The 25,936-nt window shown below is 40.7% G+C and overlaps 1 protein-coding gene across 1 annotated transcript in view; it reads right to left on the bottom strand.

Moving 5' to 3' along the window:
* Nucleotides 1-461: 461 nt before the first annotated feature.
* crebrf (creb3 regulatory factor) overlaps nt 462-25,936 on the bottom strand; it is a 69,634-nt gene continuing 44,159 nt past the window's right edge. The window contains exons 4-10 of the mRNA XM_034178125.1: nt 22,360-22,535; nt 13,734-14,887; nt 13,328-13,525; nt 11,310-11,499; nt 7,366-7,439; nt 6,253-6,372; nt 462-2,971 (exon numbers count right to left, since the gene is read on the bottom strand). Coding sequence (XP_034034016.1) covers nt 2,853-2,971; nt 6,253-6,372; nt 7,366-7,439; nt 11,310-11,499; nt 13,328-13,525; nt 13,734-14,887; nt 22,360-22,535 — 2,031 coding nt within the window. The 3' untranslated portion in view covers nt 462-2,852. The remainder of the gene's footprint in view (nt 2,972-6,252; nt 6,373-7,365; nt 7,440-11,309; nt 11,500-13,327; nt 13,526-13,733; nt 14,888-22,359; nt 22,536-25,936) is intronic.

Raw genomic sequence — 25,936 nt, 5'->3', positions numbered from 1 at the left:
TATATTCTTTGTAGGTGGGAAAACCTGCAAAACTAACAGGGGGTCAAATACAATACTTATTTTCCCCACTGTATATACGGGAATGACAGTGCTTGCTTTGGAAGAAGTAGCAGAGGTGCATCATGGCCTTGCAGTTGAAAATTAAAGTTTAAAAATGAAATTTTGTGACTTGGATGTTGTCGTTTTGTTTTTAGGTGAACACATCTTTGGCCTTGTCAATACAGAAAGGTCAAAACCTCGACGAAAGCAGTGTCACTCCCACACACTACAAAATTCAACTGACCTCATGGTTAACAAGCGTAAAAATTCAAAATTATTCAAAAAATTCAAACTTGCTTTGAATTTTTACCTTCAAAGTGCTAAATTAATTTTAGAACAGAATCAAATGGCTTTGGCTTTCTTACAGCATCAGCTGGTCAGTCGTTTCTCCTCACAGCTCTGCCGTGCTGGTTTTCATTTTCCCTGTCCTGAATGCTGTCCTCGCTAAAGACACCACTCTTTCTCTAGACCATGGCTTTCCTGTATTGTGTGTGTTAAATAAATCCAAACCTGATTTTTTTCTATTCCACAGGAGGGACAACTTTCAGTTTCTGTATCAAACTACAAGATTTACTGATGCCATTTTCCTTCTCTTGGAGAATCTTGAATCCCTGAACAACAAATACTTCCAAACCAATGTAATCTATCAGGCAGCTAAAATACAAAAATATAACAAGAATTTTTTTGTTTGTTTTTCCCCTCTAACGTTCTCAATGCAAGGAAATGCTTCAGAAATGTGTCATGCTCAAAATCATTCCATTGTCAAGGAAAGTGGTGACTCACTGTTGATAGATATATCACTAATGATTGTATATACAGTACTTTGAAACAATTAATATTTTGCTGATGAACTAAGTTTTTTAAGTCTACATACGAAAAGCAAACACGTGACAAAGGTACACAACATTTTGGTTATTGTTGGTGACATTTTAAACATACAAGCAAAAAACGTAACATAGCTTATCTACTACTAGCGCTCTTAGTTTTGTCCTAGATGGCGCTATTAACACATTTAGCATGTGGTGGGAGGAATCAGTTTAGGAATGAAGTGCTTCCTAAGCAACAAACTGACTGAAAAAGCCCACAGATGGGGTTTGTTTTTAGTTAAAAAACAAAACAAAACAAAAAAATAAAAGGAATGAATGTTCCTTTTCTGTACAGAATTGGACCCAAGCTAATTTCACAGTTCTATGAGGTTCCCTGACCCTCCCACATTTCTTACATTCAATACGGTGTCAGGTAAGCTGTGCAAAACCTTACTTTAACTGGCTGGTCGCCATTTCGTTGCATGTGTCTTTGGTACAAAAACAATCAAAATATAATGTGCAATTTTTTTTTGTAACTCTAAACAAAAATCTCTTTTAACCCTCCCCCAAATCCCTAAAACCAAGAGTACCAAAAACCATAAGTAATCTATTGCAGAGCCCTCCTATATACACAGACTCTGTGGCATCGCACAACGAGAGCTTCCATTTTGTATGTACATTCAAAATATCTTTAAATACACAACAACCCTCACAGGTGTCTCTGTCCCTGCAGTCGCCAAAACCCTCCCCTCAGTGTAAAGCAGCCCTCTCATTGGCTAGGTCTCATAAATTCTGGCCAATCAACTCGTTTCCCAATCCCTCTCATGTACTCACGCAAACACACACGCATACATACACAAGGCACGATGAATAGAACTCTAATCACACACTAGTATGGACACACCAAACGGTTAGCCTGGTCATCTCTACTGTACAAAAAAAAAAGGGGAGCAGATGGTGCCGTTTTCACTCTGACGCACAGCTCGTACATCTTTAAGAGGAGACGGTGCACCGTTTTCATCATTTTCATTATCCTCACCGCTATCTTCTTCACACACAGCTCCCACAGTGGGGGAAAAAAAAAAAAAATATAACAAAATGATGTTTCCTCCAGTCCAGTTATATCCAGCACAAGAGCAAAAGCACCAAACTAGCTCCACATCGAGTCATTTACCGTTCTCCTGCTTAACATCCAGTCCACTTTTAACTTTAAGATGCTACAGTCTTCTGTTTGGAGCAATGAAAGAAGCAAACTGTTTCTCTAACTTATTAATAACAGCAGGGCTCACTGGCCGTTTAGGTGTGGCATGAACCTATTTAAGCCTTCAATTCGAAATATTTCATGCCTCCCCAGCACGCTGCTGCTATCCGTGCAGCTGTGACAGCAACCAAAGCCATTATCTTCAAGTGCTGTTTTGAGTGGGTTGCTCAAACTTAACCTCCTTTGTTACCATCTGAGGTCAACCTCTAAAAAATAACTGGACCATTTTTTTCTTTGATCGTCTCCAATGCGTAACGATTCTTCTTCTGCCATTACGGCATCAAACACATTGCGTGAGAGTATTCCAGTGGTTACACTCGTGTCTCTGCTCTCGTCGGGCTTGGCGAGGTACAGACCTCCGACACAGCTGACCTTAGCTCGGAGTTTACACAATGCTATGTTAATCACATCTAATAATCACCAGTGGATTTAGCACGTGCTATTAGCTGTACACCTAACCATCACTTTCTTTTAAAGATGCTTCTCCCAACAGGTGCTCAGGATGGGTCGGGAGACAGTGATGCACCGACTGTGCACAATGTGCCGAGTCAGAAAGCCAAGGTCTATGCCATACAGGTGCATGGCTAAAACAAGCACACATACGTACACACAGGGGGTGGTATGTGTGTTTGTGTGACTAACGATGTATATGTACTCTGGGTTGGAGGGGCATGCAGAAGGGAGCATAGTTACAATGTGACAGCACGGTGGAAACATTTAGTCCACTGCAGTGGACTGTGGGTCTTCTAAATTTTGGAGGTGGGAACTCGCAGGCCGACCAGTCCGCCGGTGGGATCACCATGGCCCGTGTTCTCCAAGATCTTGTTGACAAAGTCTGATGTTTGCCCAGCTACAGGTGGTGCCACTGTATAAGCAGACACAAAAAAGTCAGTCAATACTGAGATCAGCAAAACAACTCTACATATAGCATATTTTCCAAAGTATAAGTTGCACCTGTCAAGTCAAAAAATGCACTGTGCATGTGTGTGTGTGTGTGTGTGTGTGTGGGGGGGGGGATAAATCACACCATTTTTCTGTATGTGGAACTCATTTTGTTACACAAGAATTCCCTGGGAGTGAATTCAGTGTATCACATTTACATGCCACAACCTGTGTTGTTACTTAACATAGTAAGTCCCTTCGGCTGCTCCCTTGTTTTGTACTCGGGGTCGCCACAGCAAATCCAAGGTGGATCTGCATGTTGAATTGGCACAAATTTTACGGCGGATGCCCCTCCTGACTCAACTCTACATTACATGGAGAAATGTGGTACGGGTGGGATTTGAACCGGGAACCTTCTGCATTGAAACCAAGTGCATTAACCACTTGGCCACCACCCCTACCTTGCTGTTACTTAACATAAAGACTTTTAAATTAAAATAATATGCAAGATGGACAAAAAAAAAACAAAAAAAAAACATGTCGGACAAGATAGTGAATGTTATTTTACGCAGTTTGGACAAATGAAATCATCAGATGGACAGATTGCTGGCCCACAGCTTTTAAAACACTACAATAAAAATACAGCTACATTTCATAATTTATTTTTTTAAACAAGCTCTTTAATATGTGTTCACCATCACCTGCAGAAAAAACCTGAGGCTTCTATGTTAGTTTTAGGGGACTTCAACCATTGCAACCTGAATAAGACTCTGCCTGGATTTTATCAATATGTGAAATGCAATACCAGGGAAGCTAACATCCTGGACAAGTGTTATGGAAACATTAAGGAGGCTTATACTGTTAAAGTTAAACCTCCTATCAGCAACTCTGACCACAATGTGATCCATCTGTTACCCATTTATCGGTCGATTTTCAAGTCTAATAAACCAGAAATCCAGACTTTAAAGTTGTGGTCCAGTGAAAAAATTGAGGAATTGAAAGGGTGTTTCCTATCTACAGATTGGGACATTTTCCTCAATGACACGAACATTTGACTGCATTGCTGAATCCATATCTGCCTATATTTCCTCCTGTGTTGACTTTATTGTACCTCAGAAAACTGTTAAAAGGTTTCCAAATACAAAACCGTACATCACAAAAGCTATTAAGGACTGTATCAGGAGGAAGAAGAATGCTTTTAAATCTGGTGACACGGGTGGTGTCAAAGCAGCCCAAAAGGAATTGAACCATCAGATGAGACTAGCCAGGCTTCAATATAAAGAGCGGGTGGAAGAGGACCTCTCTAGGTCCAACTCCAGGAAATTGTGGGACTCTATTAAAGCCATGACCAACATGGAGGCAAAGAGGAAGCCTCTGTTTGTCATTGATGAGACTAAGAGGGCAAATGAGTTGAACAATTTTTATTTACGATTTGAAACTGATAGCACTAACAACTGCTGTGCTGTCCTTAAGGATGTGACATGTGATTCGAAGAACAGGATTCTGATAGAGCCACAGCCACACATTCTTCTTAGGAAGTTGGCACAAATGAAATGGTGAAGTTCTCTGATGATACTGTCATTCTGAGTTTACTTTCCAGGTCACTTGATGTTTCTTCCCACATGGCTGCTGTGAATGATTTTGTGGCTTGGTGTGACAACCATAAACTCCAGATAAATACAAACAAGACGGTGGAGATGATGCTGAATCCCAGATCAGCCGGTAACCATAGTCCTGTTGTTATAAACAACCTCACAATTAAACAGGTGACTTCTTACAAATATCTTGGTGTTCATATCGATAGTAACTTAAGTTGGCAGACACGTTACTTCTGTTAGTGTCAGAATTCATCAACGGTTGCACTTTCTGCGCAGACTCCGTTTATTCGGGGTCTGCAAAAACATTATGTTAATCTTCTTCAGAGCTACGATTGAGTCCATTTTTCGCTATGGTATCAACGGCTGGTCTGGGAACCTTCCAGTCAAATTGAAAGCACAGATCCATGCCCTTATAAAGACTGCAGGTAAGATCATGGGCCACACTCCTCCCAGTTTTCAAGAACTCTCTGACAGAGCAAATATTACACAAGCAAAAAACATCTTAATGGACAGCTCACATGTTCTGCACTCAGAGTATACCTTGTTAAACTCGGGAAAGAGATATCGTGTTCCTTTGTGCAAATGTAACCGGTACAAACACTCATTTGTTGTTCCGTTGTCTATTAAGCTTATTAATGAACAAGCTTAAATTGTACTTATGTTATAGGATAGATTTTGCACGTTTCAGTTGAATGGCGAGTGGTAAATTGCTGTGTGGTTTTAGTAGTACATAGTGGGTTGATTACAGTGATTTTTAAGGTTATTTTTGGTTATTTATGCTATTTTATTGTTGATGATATTTATTTTTGTGGCTTTTACTGTGTAAAGGCTGGTCCTGTTTTTATTGTCTGTGCAGGTGAGCCCCCTCATGCACCAAACTAAATTTATCCAAAAGGAGATGATTAATAAAGAACATTGAACTTTGATATGGGATTTTTCTGCTTTGTTGTAGTGTACTTATCATTGGTGTTTAGTCTATTTTGGGAATTCTGTTTAGTACTTTGATTGTAAAAGCTTGATATAAATACAGTAATTGTTATTACTGTCATTATTGAGGTTTCTTCCTCAAAACAAACAAACAAACAAAAAAAAAACAAAAACAAACAAACAAAAAATACCAGAGGGAGTTTTTTTCCTTACCACTGTCACCTATTTGCCTGCTCAGGGGGGTTGGTAAGGTTAGACCATGTGATGTGTCTTGAGGCAGATTTGTTGTGATTTGGCACTACTTAAATAAACTGAACATGTGATTGCTCACTACATAAGTCACACTGGAGTATACGTCGCAGGAACCTCCCATACTAGCAAAAATAACCCGTGATTTATACTCTGCAAAATGCAGGACCCAACCCCTCTGCATCCAGCACCCTATTGTTGATATTTCGTGCTATGTTAATTACAGTGTGTTGTTGGTCACACCCAAAAGAGCACCTGTGCACACTTTGTTAGCTGGACTCATACATGCATGAAAAAGAGGATAGCATTATTTATTTATTTATTTAGTCCAATAGCTTCAGAAAACAACCTACATAATCATATACACTACCAGTCAAAAGTGTGGACACATTTTCAACTGCTACTGTAAGTTACGGGGCATCCCCCACCTACATTTTGAAATATGGACCACACAGCTTTTTATAAATGACTTTCCCTGTGCGGCTCTCACCAAGTGTCTCCTGGATGAGCCTGTCCAGAGTGTCAGTCATATTGGTTGGTCGAGGTGAAGAGTCCTCCACTCGAGCCACTATCTCCTCTTTGATGGTATTAATCACATACAGCAGCCGATCTGCAACAAAACATGTGGACGTTTCTGTGTAGGCTCTCAGTTGTCCAGGTGGTTTCCATAGTAGAGAAGCTTGAATCTTCGACTGGACTGGGTTGCTTGACCTGAGGACGTTTCGCTTCAAATCACAGAAGCTTCCTCAGCTAAAATTCTTGCTCTGGTAGTCTGACTTCTGTCTTGACTCTTGTAGAGAAGAATAAACCAGAAGCCAACAAAAGCTGGAGTTTTTTTTTTTATCCTAACCAGACCCCACCTACCGAGAGGCTGACTGCTATAGGCTAGTGACTAAACAATAGCTCTAATTAGCACCTACTGTGCTCTAGTTAGCACTCTCCTAATGACAGGACGGAAGCCTCCCCTGATGGCTCCCTTGACGACTCTCTCCTGATGACGTGAATGACTCCCTTGACGACTCTCTTCTGATTTTGTTCATGGTAATGAGTCATTCACATCATCAGGAGAGAGTTGTCAAGGGAGCCATCAGGGGAGGCTTCCGTCCTGTCATTAGGAGAGTGCTAACTAGAGCACAATAGGTGCTAATTAGAGCTATTGTTTAGTCACTAGCCTATAGCAGTCAGCCTCTCGGTAGGTGGGGTCTGGTTAGGAAAAAAAAAAAAACTCCAGCTTTTGTTGGCTTCTGGTTTATTCTTCTCTACAAGAGTCAAGACAGAAGTCAGACTACCAGAGCAAGAATTTTAGCTGAGGAAGCTTCTGTGATTTGAAGCGAAACGTCCTCACGTCAAGCAACCCAGTCCAGTCGAAGATTCAAGCTTCTCTACTAAAACATGTGGATGACTGATAATCATGTGCACACACTGCAGTATGAATATGCACATACGTAAATTGACATATACTGGTTTATTGTTTGGTAAATCCAAACAAAAATAACACATAATTATGGAGTAATCACTTTCACATTAGAACAAAGCATACAAGAATGTGGGTGCAGACTGATGGAAAAATGCTGTTGCGCTCGTATGGTACTTAGAAACATACCGTACTCTGTGCTGAGTCCCCAGAGCTTCACCTTGTTTGCTTCATATTGGGCCTTCTTTTTCAAACGGCAAGCTCTACAATACAGCACAGATAAGTGAGGATTGTAACGGCATAACAGGTGATCAGTAAAAGTGACTTTAAAAATGCTTTTGTCGATGATGAGGGTTTTTTGGACTGTCGTATCAGACAGACATGATGACCATTCTGTTTGATCTATGCACACCTGTTAACACGCATGGAACGCTATTTTGATTTTTAGGCTTCAGCTTGTAAGGCTTGTGAGCACCTCTGATGAGCTACGCCTACTGTGAGTTCAAAAACGTTACTACTGACATACACTTCCTACATGAATTTCTTACATGAAAATATTTTAAAAGTAAAGGTCAGACTTCATGATGAGACCACTACTACAACAGACTACTTCCTAAAAATAAACAAACGAATAAAATAAATCTTCTAAACACCTCTGTCAGATATCTAACTATGTTTCAGCATTTTACATGATTCTATATATTTCTTTATTTTACTGAAATGTTAGTGTGCTTTTAATTATTTATTTATTTATGGACAGATGGTACATGAATGGCCCTGTCTGTTTGCAAATGCTATAAATCAAGAAGTAATTTCCAAATTATGATGAAATTTTGTGTATAAATGGTCCTTGAGGGAAAGAAGGACAAATTTAATCCTGATCCAAAATTTCATATCAAAATTTCCATTTGATCTGTTTTTCTTCTTCTCCTCCTCTAGTTAACACTGGGACTGTTAACCCTCTGGAATCACATGAACAAATTAAATTAAGCGGTCATCCCATCAAATGTGCCACACTCTGAGTTTCCATTTGAATGTGTGTTGAAAGTGCAGACTTCAAACTATACAACCCCTGGCAAAAATTATGGAATCACCGGCCTCGGAGGATGTTCATTCAGTTGTTTAATTTTGTAGAAAAAAAGCAGATCACAGACATGACACAAAACTAAAGTCATTTCAAATGGCAACTTTCTGGCTTTAAGAAACACTATAAGAAATCAAGAAAAAAAATTGTGGCAGTCAGTAACGGTTACTTTTTAGACCAAGCAGAGGGAAAAAATATGTACTCACTCAATTCTGAGGAAAAAATGATGGAATCATGAAAAACAAAAGAACGCTCCAACACATCACTAGTATTTTGTTGCACCACCTCTGGCTTTTATAACAGCTTGCAGTCTCTGAGGCATGGACTTAATGAGTGACAAACAGTACTCTTCATCAATATGGCTCCAACTTTCTCCGATTGCTGTTGCCAGATCAGCTTTGCAGGTTGGAGCCTTGTCATGGACCATTTTCTTCAACTTCCACCAAAGACTTTCAATTGGATTAAGATCCGGACTATTTGCAGGCCATGATATTGACCCTATGTGTCTTTTTGCAAGGAATGTTTTCACAGTTTTTGCTCTATGGCAAGATGCATTATCATCTTGAAAAATGATTTCATCATCCCCAAACATCCTTTCAATTGATGGGATAAGAAAAGTGTCCAAAATATCAACGTAAACTTGTGCATTTATTGATGATGTAATGACAGCCATCACCCCAGTGCCTTTACCTGACATGCAGCCCCATATCATTAATGACTGTGGAAATTTACATGTTCTCTTCAGGCAGTCATCTTTATAAATCTCATTGGAACGGCACCAAACAAAAGTTCCAGCATCATCACCTTGCCCAATGCAGATTCGAGATTCATCACTGAATATGACTTTCATCCAGTCATCCACAGTCCACGATTGCTTTTCCTTAGCCCATTGTAACCTTGTTTTTTTCTGTTTAGGCGTTAATGATGGCTTTCGTTTAGCTTTTCTGTATGTAAATCCCATTTCCTTTAGGCGGTTTCTTACAGTTCGGTCACAGACGTTGACTCCAGTTTCCTCCCATTCGTTCCTCATTTGTTTTGTTGTGCATTTTCGATTTTTGAGACATACTGCTTTAAGTTTTCTGTCTTGAGGCTTTGATGTATTCCTTGGTCTACCAGTATGTTTGCCTTTAATGACCTTCCCATGTTGTTTGTATTTGGTCCAGAGTTTAGACACAGCTGACTGTGAACAACCAACATCTTTTGCAACATTGCGTGATGATTTACCCTCTTTTAAGAGTTTGATAATCCCCTCCTTTGTTTCAACTGACATCTCTCGTGTTGGAGCCATGATTCATGTCAGTCCACTTGGTGCAACAGCTCTCCAAGGTGTGATCACTCCTTTTTAGATGCAGACTAACGAGCAGATCTGATTGATGCAGGTGTTAGTTTTGGGGATGAAAAGTTACAGGGTGATTCCATAATTTATTCCTCATAATTGAGTGAGTCCACACTTTTTTCCCCTCTGCTTGGTCTATAAAAGTAACCGTTACTGACTGCCACAATTTTTTTTCCTGATTTCTTATAGTGTTTCTTAAAGCCAGAAAGTTGCCATTTGAAATGACTTTAGTTTTGTGTCATGTCTGTGATCTGCTTTTTTTCTACAAAATTAAACAACTGAATGAACATCCTCCGAGGCTGGTGATTCCATAATTATTGCCAGGGGTTGTATATCAGTTTTTAAATTTTGTTGATAAGCCCAGTAAAAGTTGAATTATGATTAGTAATTTTCACAATGTGTTTTCCTAAAAATTATGGTAATGTGTGGAGAGGGGCTTAATGCAGCACATGGGCAAAGGGGAGTTCTTTTCCTCTTTTCTCCTCTCTGGCCAGTGCAATTACAAGGGTGGAAAAAAGACTTTCCCTTTGTCATTAGTAGAAAATGCATGACCTAAACCAATCAAAAATGATCACCAACCCCCGTATTTGGTTGTGGAGGCACATCGTGCAGTATGCAAACATCTTCCCCTTTTCTCTACTCTGGGTGGAAAGGGGGGGGGAGACGACTTCCCCTTTATCATTGGTGGAAAACACATGACCTAAACAAATAAAAATCAACAACCCCACGTGGGCTTGTTGCTGCAGAGATCAAATCAAAAAGCCACCAAAGACAGACTGAGGTGCCAACGCTGCCTCCAGGTGAACAATTGGAGGAATGACAAAGTGTCAGGCCTGTGACATGTCCAACACAAAACTGCTGGTGTGTGTTGGACAGGAATAGTTTTTTTTTTTTGTTTTTTTTTTTTTGGGGGGGGGGGGGGGGGGGGGGTTGAATGGCACAAATAATTTGTGTGGCATCTTACTGATTTGTAAATAGTTGTACAAAACAACCCTTGAAGCATTTCCTACATTGTAATGTAAATAGTTGTGTATAACTTTGCTACATCTGTACATGTGTTTTTGAAATGAACAATTTCTAAGTTATAAAAATGGTTTGTTAAACATGTTTGTGGTTTTAACAGTAAAAAAATATTTTTTTTCGATTTGGATTTTATGTTTTTGTGTGAATTTTTTGTTCATTGTGTACAGTACGTCAGAATGAAAAAAAAAACTGTAAAGTCACACAAGTGAGGTTGTGCTGAAAAAAGACACCAAACAAGGCAAAGTAAACAGTTTCTGAAGGTAAATTATGAAGGTAAAACCAAAAGTAGTCAAAAACGTCCAATTATACCCTGGACCCCAGAGAATTTAACATAAAACAGTGTCTCCTAGTGGTAAGACATGGTTAAAAAAACTGATTTAAACACAAACAGACCATCACTCAGTGCTAAAGAGCTGAATTAGATTCTAATCCTACATTCCAGGTTGGAATTTTCCAATTTTGAAGCTGAATGTTCGCCAATAAGTGCTCTAACATTACATGCACTTTCAAACTGTATGCTCTTGATTGATCAGATTGTAGGTATGTAAAAACAACACAGTTCCCTAATCAGTGGTTGAACTGCACATACAGACAGCTACACTGCCTTTTTGATGATAAAATTGATAAAACTCTGACAATTTCCTGGCTATACTTATTATGCCAGGTGAATGACTAAATATGGGGCTTTACCTGGAAGCCAACTTGTTCTTCTCTTTGCGGGATCGTGGCCGTGCAGTCAGTGGCAGTTCACTGACAGGGGTCAAGTCACTGATCACTTTGTTCAGCTTGCGAAGTTCAGTACCAATCTGAAGCAGTTTGCGTGGATTTGGAGTCAGGTCTTCCACATCTGTGCGGCGAGACTTTTTCAGCATGTATTTACCTAATGGCAATTATTGAAGAGGAAACAGAGAAAACACTGCCATTAAACGTAAATTAGCAGCAAAACAACAAAAAACATTCAGGTTTGTACAAAATTATAATTTTAATTTAAAAAAATGACTCCATTGCTAATATTGTTAAACACTGACAGTGGTCACGTTTAACTTATGTTACAAGTGAACTCATGTTAAAATTAGTTTACTGCAGTCACACCATTGCTTCAATTAATACTTCTCTGCTTTGTTAATTTCCAGTTTAATCGGAACACTCTGCTGTTTCAAATTCTGTTTCTGTCACCAACATGCAGATATTACAAGTTATTGTTTATTTTCCACTCAGCCACAGCTAGTGACACCTGCAGCCACGGCTGAATCAGCACAGGCTTCTCAATCTATTCTTACATAAATCAGCAATGAGTGACCAGCTTATATCTAAAGCTGGTCACTCATTTCTGATTTTCAGCCCCGATTTATGTTTGCGTTACAAATATGGGGTAATCTGTCAGAATGTCCACACAAGCAGTCGAAAGTTGTGTCACACAATTATCACCAGATAACTGCTGATTACAAGTGGAACTGAACATAGAACCGTGTGCTCATGGTGCAGTGTGGGTATCTGCTAATGTCTGTGGTCATAATAACAACATGTTACATACCTAAAATGTATGTTTACATCTGAAAATTGTGTTCTTCTGAAGTGTGCAGCATGTCTTTAAAGGGATTATGGATGTACATTATATTTCCAGAGATGATTTAAAGAAGTCAATGAATGGGCACACACTAAACACTGCGCTCATTTCATAAATAACACAATCTGCATTGTATTTTCATTTTAGTGTACATTGTAATCTGGCATCATCACAACAACTGAGCTACCCAATCCACATTCAAGCAGACATTATTTATTACAAGAGGCACTAGCAAAATAACAAAAATACATCTATAACAATGCAATGTGCACAAATAAAATAAATGCACTGTGTGCACGGTCTGTATCAGTATGCAACAAATACGCAATAAAGCCCAAGTGCAAACCTCCAAGATGCAATAATGAAAAAAAAAAAAAAAACAGTCTGTACAATTAAAGTAAAAGATGCATATTACCACCTATCTGCAATGATTATAATCTGATTATTCACCACTGTGGCTCAACAATTTTCACAGTTGGATGCAGCTTCTGCAATGCCAGTATAAACACCAGTTGCACACTATGACATGCCCTGATTTTTTGTCCCCCCCCCCCCCCCCCCCCCCAAATAAACATTAGGTGGCTCGGCCGGATGTCAGTAACTATAGAAACGGCTAGTCTGCTACCACTACAACCCGGACCCCGGATAAGTGGCAGAAAATGAATCAATGAAGTGGACAAATTGGAAAATATTTGGTGTGACAAAATAAAGGAGGTATGGTTAAAAAATAGAAAGCAAAAGTGCCACAAAATATTGAATTTTTTTCAAATAAATCAAAAGACCCTGTTAAACAATCATTAAGGTTTAAAAATAAATAACTTGCATCACTGACCTTTACATTTAAAACTGGATTCTTTGAGCTGAACAATACTACAGATTCATAAATACATCTGGTGATTCAGTCACTATTTAATAATTATTCTCCTCACTTTTGTTGTCTTTGAGACTCATGCATTAAGCTGGAAACCCACAAAATTTTCAGGTTTTATTAATCTGAAAATTTGTGTTACCATCTTGAATGCATCATTTCACTTCAATAAAATAGACTTTAATGATAAAAACCTACAAACCAACATTTATACAGAAACACCAGCTTGCTTAAGCCGTGTGTGTGTTTTCATATAATGTACTGAATGCATACCATGGAGAGGCCCATTCTTCTGGTACAGATTGCTAGGCAGCGTGTATCTGTCCCACTCTGATGGTTTGAGCATACGCTCCTGTTTGGACGGAGTGAGCTGCTCGCTGTATTCCCAGAAGTAGCGGCGTTTACCTCGCTTCCGACTGGCAACTCCTGCTGTCAGACCTTTAACGTCTTCCATCAGCTCCACGTCACAGCCTGAAGGGAGAAAATGCATAGTCACAGAAAGAAAAAAAAAACAACAACAACAACAACACAACAGAACAACAACAGATGGAAGAGTTTGGGAAAACACACACAAAAAACAACTTATTGAGAACAAATGCTGGATGTAACAATAAATCTTGAACAAGCCAATAACTGGTCACACAGTAAACTGATGACAAGCATGCACATGTAGAATTACCTGGCTCAGAAAAGGCATCACTCATGTCGTCATCCTTGTCTGCCTCATAGTCTTCATCCTCTTCCTCTTCCTCCTCCTCCTCCTCCTCTTCTTCCTCATTATCGGATAGCTCGTGCTCACTGCCGAACCCCTCATCGTGATCCTCGTCATCGATGTCCAGGCCCTCTGCTTCTTCCTCTTCTACCTCTTCCTCATCCTCCTCTTCATCATCTTCCTCCTCTAGCTGAGAGTGTGCCAGTCTGCCTGCCAGTCTACTGCGGGTCAGGAAGAGGGAATAATTGTGTTCCTCCTCCTTGCTCTTTTCCTTGCCCTCGACAAGAGCAATATTTCCACTAGCACCAGCCAGACTCTCACTGCTGCTCACCAGCAAGGAGGTGCTGCCCTCTAGGGTCTGACTTGCTTGAACCAGTTGAGGCACAGTGGCAGACCATCCTACTGGAATCTCTTTCCTCCCTGTCCCCTCTGCCCTCCTCTCGTAGCTTAACAAGCTCAAAGAGCCACCAGCTGCAGCTCCAGGTGGTCCCATCATGGTGGCACTAGCGGAAGTGGATGCTTTCTCATCTTGCGGCTGGGACATGGGTACAGGGGATTCTTGCTTCACAGCATCTGGTTGGGAAGGCGTGTCAGTTTGAGCTTTATGCACACCACTCACACGGACCTTAGCCTTCCGCACAAAATGAGAGCTGTGAGCAAATGAGGCTGCCATCTTTGTTCCATGTGCCTGAAGCTTGGTTTTAGCTTGGGAGTGGTCCGGAATGAGACTGAGGTGGCTCTGGGTTTTGGCCATAGTCTCAGTGCTGGAGGGAACAGGCCTTGTGGCTTTTTGAGGGCCTTCAGGAAAATCTGGGAGAAGGCTGCGGGAAGGACGAGAAGAGGATGTGGAGGTAGGGGAGGGTCGTGTAGTTCCAGGAACCAGAGGCCTCTTACTGTGACAGGTAAGCAGGGGTGGCTGGGGCTGGGGGGTGGGCAAGCTCAGGTCTATAGGATGGTAGAGTGCCTCAGACACTGGCTGTGAATCCTCACTATTAAGCTGAGCCAGTGTTGGGGTTCTGCCAATTACCTCCTCATCCTGGTAGGGACTAGAAAAATCATCCAATCCAAGGAAGTCTACTTCTTTGGTGCCCCAGATATCACAGCTGGCCAGCCGTGTGTATCTGTTTAGACAGACATTTGTATCAATAGTCGAAAAATTACCTGCCCTCATTGTAAACACAAACACCTTTAACACAAAACTACAACAGATATCTCACTTGTTTTACACCAACTTTAAACTGCAGAAAAATGTCTAAATGCCAGATGTGTTTTTATGGTGGATTTAGTTCAGAGGTTTTACATATCAAACCGTGATTCTTGTGTATCGTTACACCCGTAATATATATATATATATATATAGTTTCTTGCCTCTACTGGTGGTTGGCTCTCACTGCGGTATTGTATCACTTCCTGTTCCGGAGCACAGCGGTGTTTTGCTGTATCTGTTAGCTGTTTAATCTGCGCAGTTAGATTGATCTAGTTACCTAGATAACGATTTGTTTCACAGTGTTATCTTCACGTGCCTTAACTAAAGCACTCCCTCTGCTGAATCACCTCTAAATTATTTACACGTTATTCACTTTGCGTGTTTTTAGGAATCTGCTAGCTTAGCGCAGCTACGAGCTCTTAGCCGGTTTAGCATGGCGGCTTCTCCTGTCTCTCCCGCACTTTTCTGCTCTGGGTGTGAAATGTTTAGTTATTCCTCGGCCTCCTTTAGTAGTAATGGTACTTGTAATAAGTGTGGATTATTCGTAGCTTTGGAGGCCAGGCTGGGCGAATTGGAGACTCGGCTCCGCACCGTGGAAAATTCTACAGCTAGCCAGGCCCCTGTAGTCGGTGCGGACCAAGGTAGCTTAGCCGCCGTTAGTTTCCCTCTGGCAGATCCCGAGCAGCCGGGAAAGCAGACCGACTGGGTGACTGTGAGGAGGAAGCGTAGCCCTAAACAGAAGCCCCGTGTACACCGCCAACCCGTTCACATTTCTAACCGTTTTTCCCCACTCGGCGACACACCCGCCGAGGAACAAACTCTGGTTAGTGGCGACTCTGTTTTGAGAAATGTGAAGTTAGCGACACCAGCAACCATAGTCAGTTGTCTTCCGGGGGCCAGAGCAGGCGACACTGAAGGAAATTTGAAACTGCTGGCTAAGGCTAAGCGTAAATTTGGTAAGATTGTAATTCACGTCGGCAGTAATGACACCCGGTTACGCCAATCGGAGGTCACTAAAATTAACATTGAATCGGTGTGTAACTTTGCAAAAACAATGTCGGACTCTGTAGTTTTCTCTGGGCCCCTCCCCAATCGGACCGGGAGTGACATGTTTAGCCGCATGTTCTCCTTGAATTGCTGGCTGTCTGAGTGGTGTCCAAAAAATGAGGTGGGCTTCATAGATAATTGACAAAGCTTCTGGGGAAAACCTGGTCTTGTTAGGAGAGATGGCATCCATCCCACTTTGGATGGAGCAGCTCTCATTTCTAGAAATCTGGCCAATTTTCTTAAATTCTCCAAACCGTGACTACCCAGGGTTGGGACCAGGAAGCAGAGTTGTAGTCTTACACACCTCTCTGCAGCTTCTCTCCCCCTGCCATCCCCTCATTACCCCATCCCCATAGAGACGGTGCCTGCTCCCAGACGACCAATAACCAGCAAAAATCTATTTAAGCATAAAAATTCAAAAAGAAAAAATAATATAGCACCTTCAACTGCACCACAAACTTAAACAGTTAAATGTGGTCTATTAAACTTTAGGTCTCTCTCTTCTAAGTCCCTGTTAGTAAATGATATAATAATTGATCAACATATTGATTTATTCTGCCTTACAGAAACCTGGTTACAGCAGGATGAATATGTTAGTTTAAATGAGTCAACACCTCCGAGTCACACTAACTGCCAGAACGCTCGTAGCACGGGCTGAGGCGGAGGATTAGCAGCAATCTTCCATTCCAGCTTATTAATTAATCAAAAACCCAGACAGAGCTTTAATTCATTTGAAAGCTTGACTCTTAGTCTTCTCCATCCAAATTGGAAGTCCCAAAAAACAGTTTTCTTTGTTGTTATCTATCGTCCTCCTGGTCATTACTGTGAGTTTCTCTGTGAATTTTCAGAACTTTTGTCTGACTTAGTGCTTAGCTCAGATAAGATAATTATAGTGGGCGATTTTAACATCCACACAGTTGCTGAGAATGACAGCCTCAACACTGCATTTAATCTATTATTAGACTCAATTGGCTTTGCTCAAAATGTAAATGAGTCCACCCACCACTTTAATCATATCTTAGATCTTGTTCTGACTTATGGTATGGAAATTGAAGACTTAACAGTATTCCCTGAAAACTCCCTTCTGTCTGATCATTTCTTAATAACATTTACATTTACTCTGATGGACTACCCAGCAGTGGGGAATAAGTTTCATTACACTAGAAGTCTTTCAGAAAGTGCTGTAACTAGGTTTAAGGATATGTTTCGTTCTTTATGTTCCCTAATGCCATATACCAACACAGTGCAGAGTAGCTACCTAAACTCTGTAAGTGAGATAGAGTATCTCGTCAATAGTTTTACATCCTCATTGAAGACAACTTTGGATGCTGTAGCTCCTCTGAAAAAGAGAGCTTTAAATCAGAAGTGCCTGACTCCGTGGAATAACTCACAAACTCGCAGCTTAAAGCAGATAACCCGTAAGTTGGAGAGGAAATGGTGTCTCACTAATTTAGAAGATCTTCACTTAGCCTGGAAAAAGAGTCTGTTGCTCTATAACAAAGCCCTCCGTAAAGCTAGGACATCTTACTACTCATCACTAATTGAAGAAAATAAGAACAACCCCAGGTTTCTTTTCAGCACTGTAGCCAGGCTGACAAAGAGTCAGAGCTCTATTGAGCCGAGTATTCCTTTAACTTTAACTAGTAATGACTTCATGACTTTCTTTGCTAATAAAATTTTAACTATTAGAGAAAAAATTACTCATAACCATCCCAAAGACGTATCGTTATCTTTGGCTGCTTTCAGTGATGCCGGTATTTGGTTAGACTCTTTCTCTCAGATTGTTCTGTCTGTTATTTTCATTAGTTACTTCATCCAAACCATCAACATGTCTATTAGACCCCATTCCTACCAGGCTGCTCAAGGAAGCCCTACCATTATTTAATGCTTCGATCTTAAATATGATCAATCTATCTTTATTAGTTGGCTATGTACCACAGGCTTTTAAGGTGGCAGTAATTAAACCATTACTTAAAAAGCCATCACTTGACCCAGCTATCTTAGCTAATTATAGGCCAATCTCCAACCTTCCTTTTCTCTCAAAAATTCTTGAAAGGGTAGTTGTAAAACAGCTAACTGATCATCTGCAGAGGAATGGTCTACTTGAAGAGTTTCAGTCAGGTTTTAGAATTCATCATAGTACAGAAACAGCATTAGTGAAGGTTACAAATGATCTTCTTATGGCCTCAGACAGTGGACTCATCTCTGTGCTTGTTCTGTTAGACCTCAGTGCTGCTTTTGATACTGTTGACCATAAAATTTTATTACAGAGATTAGAGCATGCCATAGGTATTAAAGGCACTGCGCTGCGGTGGTTTGAATCATATTTATCTAATAGATTACAATTTGTTCATGTAAATGGGGAATCTTCTTCACAGACTAAGGTTAATTATGGAGTTCCACAAGGTTCTGTGCTAGGACCAATTTTATTCACTTTATACATGCTTCCCTTAGGCAGTATTATTAGACGGCATTGCTTAAATTTTCATTGTTACGCAGATGATACCCAGCTTTATCTATCCATGAAGCCAGAGGACACACACCAATTAGCTAAACTGCAGGATTGTCTTACAGACATAAGGACATGGATGACCTCTAATTTCCTGCTTTTAAACTCAGATAAAACTGAAGTTATTGTACTTGGCCCCACAAATCTTAGAAACATGGTGTCTAACCAGATCCTTACTCTGGATGGCATTACCCTGACCTCTAGTAATACTGTGAGAAATCTTGGAGTCATTTTTGATCAGGATATGTCATTCAAAGCGCATATTAAACAAATATGTAAGACTGCTTTTTTGCATTTACCCAATATCTCTAAAATTAGAAAGGTCTTGTCTCAGAGTGATGCTGAAAAACTAATTCATGCATTTATTTCCTCTAGGCTGGACTATTGTAATTCATTATTATCAGGATGTCCTAAAAGTTCCCTGAAAAGCCTTCAGTTAATTCAAAATGCTGCAGCTAGAGTACTGACGGGGACTAGAAGGAGAGAGCATATCTCACCCATATTGGCCTCTCTTCATTGGCTTCCTGTTAATTCTAGAATAGAATTTAAAATTCTTCTTCTTACTTATAAGGTTTTGAATAATCAGGTCCCTTCTTATCTTAGGGACCTCATAGTACCATATCACCCCAATAGAGCGCTTCGCTCAGACTGCAGGCTTACTTGTAGTTCCTAGGGTTTGTAAGAGTAGAATGGGAGGCAGAGCCTTCAGCTTTCAGGCTCCTCTCCTGTGGAACCAGCTCCCAATTCAGATCAGGGAGACAGACACCCTCTCTACTTTTAAGATTAGGCTTAAAACTTTCCTTTTTGCTAAAGCTTATAGTTAGGGCTGGATCAGGTGACCCTGAACCATCCCTTAGTTATGCTGCTATAGACTTAGACTGCTGGGGGGTTCCCATAATGCACTGAGTGTTTCTTTCTCTTTTTGCTCTGTATGCACTACTCTGCATTTAATCATTAGTGATTGATCTCTGCTCCCCTCCACAGCATGTCTTTTTCCTGGTTCTCTCCCTCAGCCCCAACCAGTCCCAGCAGAAGACTGCCCCTCCCTGAGTCTGGTACTGCTGGAGGTTTCTTCCTGTTAAAAGGGAGTTTTTCCTTCCCACTGTCACCAAGTGCTTGCTCACAGGGGGTCGTTTTGACCTTTGGGGTTTTTACGTAATTATTGTATGGCCTTGCCTTACAATATAAAGCACCTTGGGGCAACTGTTTGTTGTGATTTGGCGCTATATAAATAAAATTGATTGATTGATATGCGCACGCACACACACACACACACACACACACACACACACCATGGTCAGTGAGCATTCTATGTCACACTGGTGCATTATTTTCATGTGTACGCACACGTAGTTCGGCGAGTTAAGTCACTGTAATATCACCCCACTCTGGCCGTCACCATAGCAACATGCAAATCAGTTGGTGCAGATCAGCTGTGTTTTGACAGGTGAATGACAGAAACGTGATAAAACATGGATTTCCAAGTGAATTGTAATATTTTTGGCCAAAATAAAACGTTTGAGGAATGGAAAGAGTAGGAGAGCAAACGAGAAGAACAGCAAAAGCAACGACATAAAGTTTTAACACTGGATGAATTGGACAAGATTGAAGACGGGAAAGAAGAAGAGAACAAGATAAAAGTTAACTTAAACTAGAAGCACTCGGAGAGCGCAAACCTAGGGTCAAGGCCATAGGGTCACTGACGTTACATGGAATACCCTTTGGCAAAGAGACTTATTCCACGTTGTTTCACGCATCTACCGTCATGTTTCAGATTCAGTGGTTAAATCCTTCGATCTTCAGCAAATGTATTTATAAAGAGAAACTGCATGAACTACACAAGTTTTTTATTTTCTAATAAGTTTATTCAATGAGGAGAAACAAATGCTGAATTGTTGTGTCGTAACTTAATTTTTGTTCAGTCTTTGTGACCCGTCTTCATGAAGTTAGATTCAAAAATGTTGAAATTGGCCCTATCCTGCAATGATAAAGAATCCTTAAAAACATTACTGGCTCCGGATCGTGTTCCGGATCATTACCAAAAATTTAATGAGTTCTAAGTTAGGCCAAGATACACCCCTGGTAAAAATTTCATTAAAATCCGTTGAGGATTTTTTGAGTAATCCTGCTAACAAACCAACCAACCAACAAACGGACGCGACCGAAAACATAACCTCCTTGGCAGAGGTAATAAATATTTGTGTGTTAGCTCACTGTGTGGGACCATGGTATAAGCGGATTAAACAACTCAAAGCTGTACATTATACGGTTTGAATGCACTTGGCAGAGTAACACCACTCCTCTTCGCGTTGTGGTGTTTTAGACTCCACGTCGTGCATTCAAACCGTATAATGCACGGCTTCACGTTGTTTAATCCTCACATACACATAATTGCATGCACATAAGTATTCACACCCTTTACTCAATACTTTGTTGATGTACGTTTGGCAGCAATTACAGCCTCAAGTCTTGTTGAATATGATGCCACAAGCTTGGCACAATCTTTGGGCAGTTTTGTCCATTCCTCTGTGCAGCACTTATCAAGCTCCATCAGGTTGGATGTGAAGCATCAATGCACAGCCATTTTCAGATCTCTCCAGAGATGTTCAATCAGATTCAGGTCTGGGCTCAGACTGGGCCGTCGCCTCAGTCCGAGTTCAAGAGCGCTCTGGAGCAGATTTTCATTCAGGATGTCTCTGTACATTGCTGCATTCATCTTTCCCTCAATCCTGACTAGTGTCCAAATTCCTGCCGCTGAAAAACATCCGCACAGCAGCCACCACCATGCTTCACCATAGGGATGGTGCCTGGTTTCCTCCAAACATGACGCCAGGCATTCACACCAAAGCGTTCAATCTTTTTCTCATCAGACCAGAGAATTTTGTTTCTCATGGTATGAGAGTCTTTCAGGTGTCTTTTGGCAAACTCCAGGCAGGCTGCCATGTGGCTTTTACTAAGGAGTGTCTTCCGTCTGACCACTCTACCATACAGACCTGATTGGTGGATTGCAGCAGAGATGGTTGTCCTTCTGGAAGGTTCTCCTCTCTCCACAGAGGAATGATGCAGCTCTGACAGAGTGACCATCGTGTTCTTGATCATCTCACTGACTAAGGCCCTTCTCCCCCGATCGCTCAGTTTAGACAGGCGACCAGCTCTAGAAGAGTCCTGGTGGATCCAAATGTCTTCCTTTACAGATGATGGAAGCCACTGTGCTTATTGCTTCAAAGTAGCAGACCTGTTTCTGTACCCTTCTTCAGATTTGTGCCTCGAGACAATCCTGTCTCATAGGTCTACAGGCAATTCCTTTGACTTCCTGCTTAGTTTATGCTCTGACATGCACTGGCAACTGTGGGACCTTGTACACACACAGGTGTGTGTCTTTCCAAATCATGTCCAATCAAATGAATTTGCCTCAGTTGGAGTCAAATTAAGCTGTCGAAACATCTCAAGGATGATCAGTGGAAACAGGATGCACCTGAACTCAATTTCAAGCTTCACGACAAAGGCTGAGAATACTTATGTACATGTAATTTCTTTTTTTTTTATTTTTTTTTTATAAATTTACAAAAACCTCAAAAATGATGGGGTATTGTGGGTAGAATTTTGAGAAAAAAAAAGAATTTCATCCATTTTGGAATAAGGCTGTAGCATAACAAAATGTGGAAAAAGTGAACTGCTGCAAATATCTATCTATCGATGGATCAATCCATCGATAGATAGACAGACAGACAACCACACACTCAGAGAGAGAGAGAGAGAGAGAGAGAGAGAGACTGACCATCACATTAAAAATAAAATAACCTCTGGAACAAAACAAAATAATCTAGTACCTGGTGAGGTCTTCCCAGTATGAGTCCCACTGTTCAAATGCAGAGTTACCATAGACCGTCTCACATTCACCCAGACCCATGAGCTGATCCACACAGCCCTCCACATCCTTGCCTCCATCACCAAACCCCACCATGCTGTCCCCACAGGGGCTCTGCTGGTGGGTCATGTCTCTGTCCTGGAGTGAAGAGAGAATATTTGGGGGTGGGTTGCCAAGTAGGCAGCTGGGTTACAGTATGTTCTCATTTAAAGTCTCTGCAATATCCTTTTTTGTGGCTTGAATTCAATTTTATCAAAATTTTCTTGATGTACATGAGGAATACAAACCAAAATCAAGAAGTCTGCTGCTCATTACATTCCCTATTTACAGCATTTATTAAAAGATATTCCTTGACAAAAAGCCTCAAGATTTTACATAAATCTATTGGTGTAGCAAAAGAAGTGGGAATATAAACAGCTGACAGTACAAAAAGTTGCACATACTCTCACACTGACACCCAAACTATCCAATGGGGCGTTTGCAGAAAAAAATCATTTTGCAAGCCAAACTATGACAAGAGACCATTTTTCAAAGCAAATGTTCACCTGGAGATGCTCTCTTGAAGAGTGATTTGTTAATTTTGTACACCTGCTTATTCCAGTTAAGGGTCACAGAGAAGCTGGAGACTATCCTAGCAGAACCAAGACATTCCATACTTACAGCCAATTTAAAAGTTCCCAATTCACCTAACCTGCATGTGTTTGGAAATGGGAGGAAGCCGGCGCACCTGGAGGGGATCCAAGCAAACACCGGGAGAACATGCAAACTTCACATAGAAAGGACCAGGTGGGACGAGATCTCAGGACCTTCTTGCTGTAAGGTGACAATGCTGATGAATAAGCATCTGTGCTGCCCACTCTTGAAGATCTATTTTCCCTAACTCCTTGCATCTTTGGGTCTTTTGTTCCAAGGTAGATAGAGGATGTTGAGGCCAGTTTATTGTAACCATTTCTGGGGTCATGAACAGAAGAATACGGAGTATATGCAATTTATTTTATCCACAATCCCTTTTGAGGTAAATTGTCAAAAATGAACTGATATGGATTAAAAGGGATGTCTTGGTTCAGTAATACACTTACTTCTTTTATATATTCTCTCTGTCAACCCTCAGTATAGGACCATCTCAATCTCTCACCTCTCAGTCAATGGGATCTCTTCAACAGAGGGGATTAGATTTATTGTCATAGATGGACATTGCTAATAATGTTTTTAAAAGAAATTCTCAACTTCCAACCAAATGTTTTCCAACTTGGGTTGCTTAAGCATTTCTGCGGAGAAACCCAGGACTTCTCCCACTCTTTGTCTTCAATTATGCTGTTGACCTTTAATTTCCATTTACCTGCAATCTTTAATGTATTGTTGGCTGAATCCACCTGAATCTTACTGTATAGAAAAGGTATAAGACCAGAAAGTCTCATACTAGCGTTATTTCCGGTCTAGGAGGCTGGATACAAAACACTCACATGGCTTAATGTATGTTTTGCAGTCAATGATGGGCATGATTAAACTCAAATTCCTTTTAAAACTGAATTATATGGTGCTTTTTCCATTGGTTGCAGCCACCAGAGAGTCCCAACCACATGTTGTATCATGTGTACCGGGTGCTAATTATTTTAAATTTATTAATTTATGTTGAGTGGCATGTTGCTAAACTAGACATAAATGTCATTCTGACATCATACCAGCAACATCAAACAATTAACACCTTTTACTGGAGTTTCTATGACTGGGAAAGGACAGACAATATATATATCTTTCAGAAAGGTGCTGTTGGGTGGACAGCAGCTAACTGAGCCATCAAAAATAAATAAATAAAAATGCATGTGCGTGCGCACCCACCCACACACACACGAAAAACACAAGCTGAATGCACATTGTAAAACAGTTTGTAATAAAAGTAATTAGCAGCTTTGTGTAAATACACATATGACTCCTGTGTGTATGCATGTTCCTGACTTCTGTTGCAACATTTTGTCACAGATAAGGTTCATCCAGGAAACAATGGAAAAAAGCTATTTTGTAGCAGCACTTTGTGTATTTTGATAAAAACAAACATTTAGAGAGTTTTAGAGCGTACGGCCGTTAACAGACCACACGCGGCAATGATAAACGCTTGAGGTACGTGTTTGTGTGCAGCGGCTTCAAATTCAAATTTATTTATATAGCACATTTAAAACACAGCTGCAGCTGACCAAAGTGCTTCACAATAATAGCAATACAAAAGTGTAAAATATTAAAGGAAAGGAATAAAATAAATAAATAATCTAAAAATACAGAGCAAAATAGCAGAGCAAAGCATACCCTACTTAGCCAGTGTTGAAAGCCAGGGAGAAGAGATGAGTTTTCAGTCTGGACTTAAACTGTCCCACAGACTCTGAGGACCTGACAGTCAGCGGAAGATCGTTCCAGAGTCGTGGTGCTGCCACAGAAAAGGCTCTATCACCTCTAGATTTAAGCCTGGCTTTAGGAACAGCCAGGAGAAGCTGGTCAGCTGACATCAGAGCCCTACGTGGAGTGTACGGCTGCAAGAGCTCACTCAGATACATCGGGCCTATACAGTGCAGACACTTAAAAACAATCAGCAAAACTTTATATTTAACACGAAAGAAGACAGGGAGCCAGTGTAAGGTGCAGAGCACAGGGGTGATGTGCTCATGCTTCTTTGTTTTAGTCAAAAGGCGGGCTGCAGCATTCTGTACACTCTGCAGGCACTGTAGGGAGCGCTGGTCCAGCCCAACATAGAGAGCATTACAATAATCCAGACGTGACGTTATAAATGCATGGATAGCTCTTTCAAAATCAACTCGAGTAAAATAAGATTTAATCTTGGAAAGAGTCCTCAGCTGAAAGAAGCTGGCCCTGATGACAGAGCTGATGTGCTTATCAAATCTGAACAATGGGTCAACTATCACCCCTAGATTTTTTACAAAAGGGCGGCAAAAAGTGGACAGAGGACCAATAACACTGTCTTGTCCTTGTAGAGGGTTTTACTTTGCCCGAACACTAAAATCTCAGTTTTATTTTTATTAAGATTCAGAAAATTAGCTCTCATCCAGACTTGCAATCATTTAGACAGTCCTGTACTATTTTTACAGCAGCCTGGGTATCACACGAAATTACAGGAAGGTAAATCTGAATGTCGTCTGCAAAACAATGAAAACAGACTTTGTGCTTTTTAAAAACAGACCCAAGAGGGATCATGTACAAAGCAAAGAGAAGTGGTGCTAAAATTGAGCCCTGGGGCACGCCATATTTAAGAGGAGACACAGAGGAAGAGTACTGTCCTACATTAACAGAAAAACTTCTGTTGGAAAGATAGGACCGAAACCAATTTAGCGCTGAACCCTTAATACCTATGTGCGTCTCAAGCTGAGTCACAAGGACACTGTGGTCCACTGTGTCAAAGGCTGCAGATAAATCTAAAAGCAGAAGAACCGCAGAGTTCCGAGCATCAACAGTTAAAAGAAGGTCATTGAAAACTTTTAAAAGGGCTGTTTCAGTACTGTGTCTTAATTTAAAACCAGATTGAAACTTCTCCC

The sequence above is a fragment of the Thalassophryne amazonica genome, chromosome 9 (assembly GCF_902500255.1).
Source record: "Thalassophryne amazonica chromosome 9, fThaAma1.1, whole genome shotgun sequence".
Taxonomy (NCBI): Eukaryota; Metazoa; Chordata; class Actinopteri; order Batrachoidiformes; family Batrachoididae; genus Thalassophryne; species Thalassophryne amazonica.
This window is presented reverse-complemented; position numbering and strand designations above follow the sequence as displayed.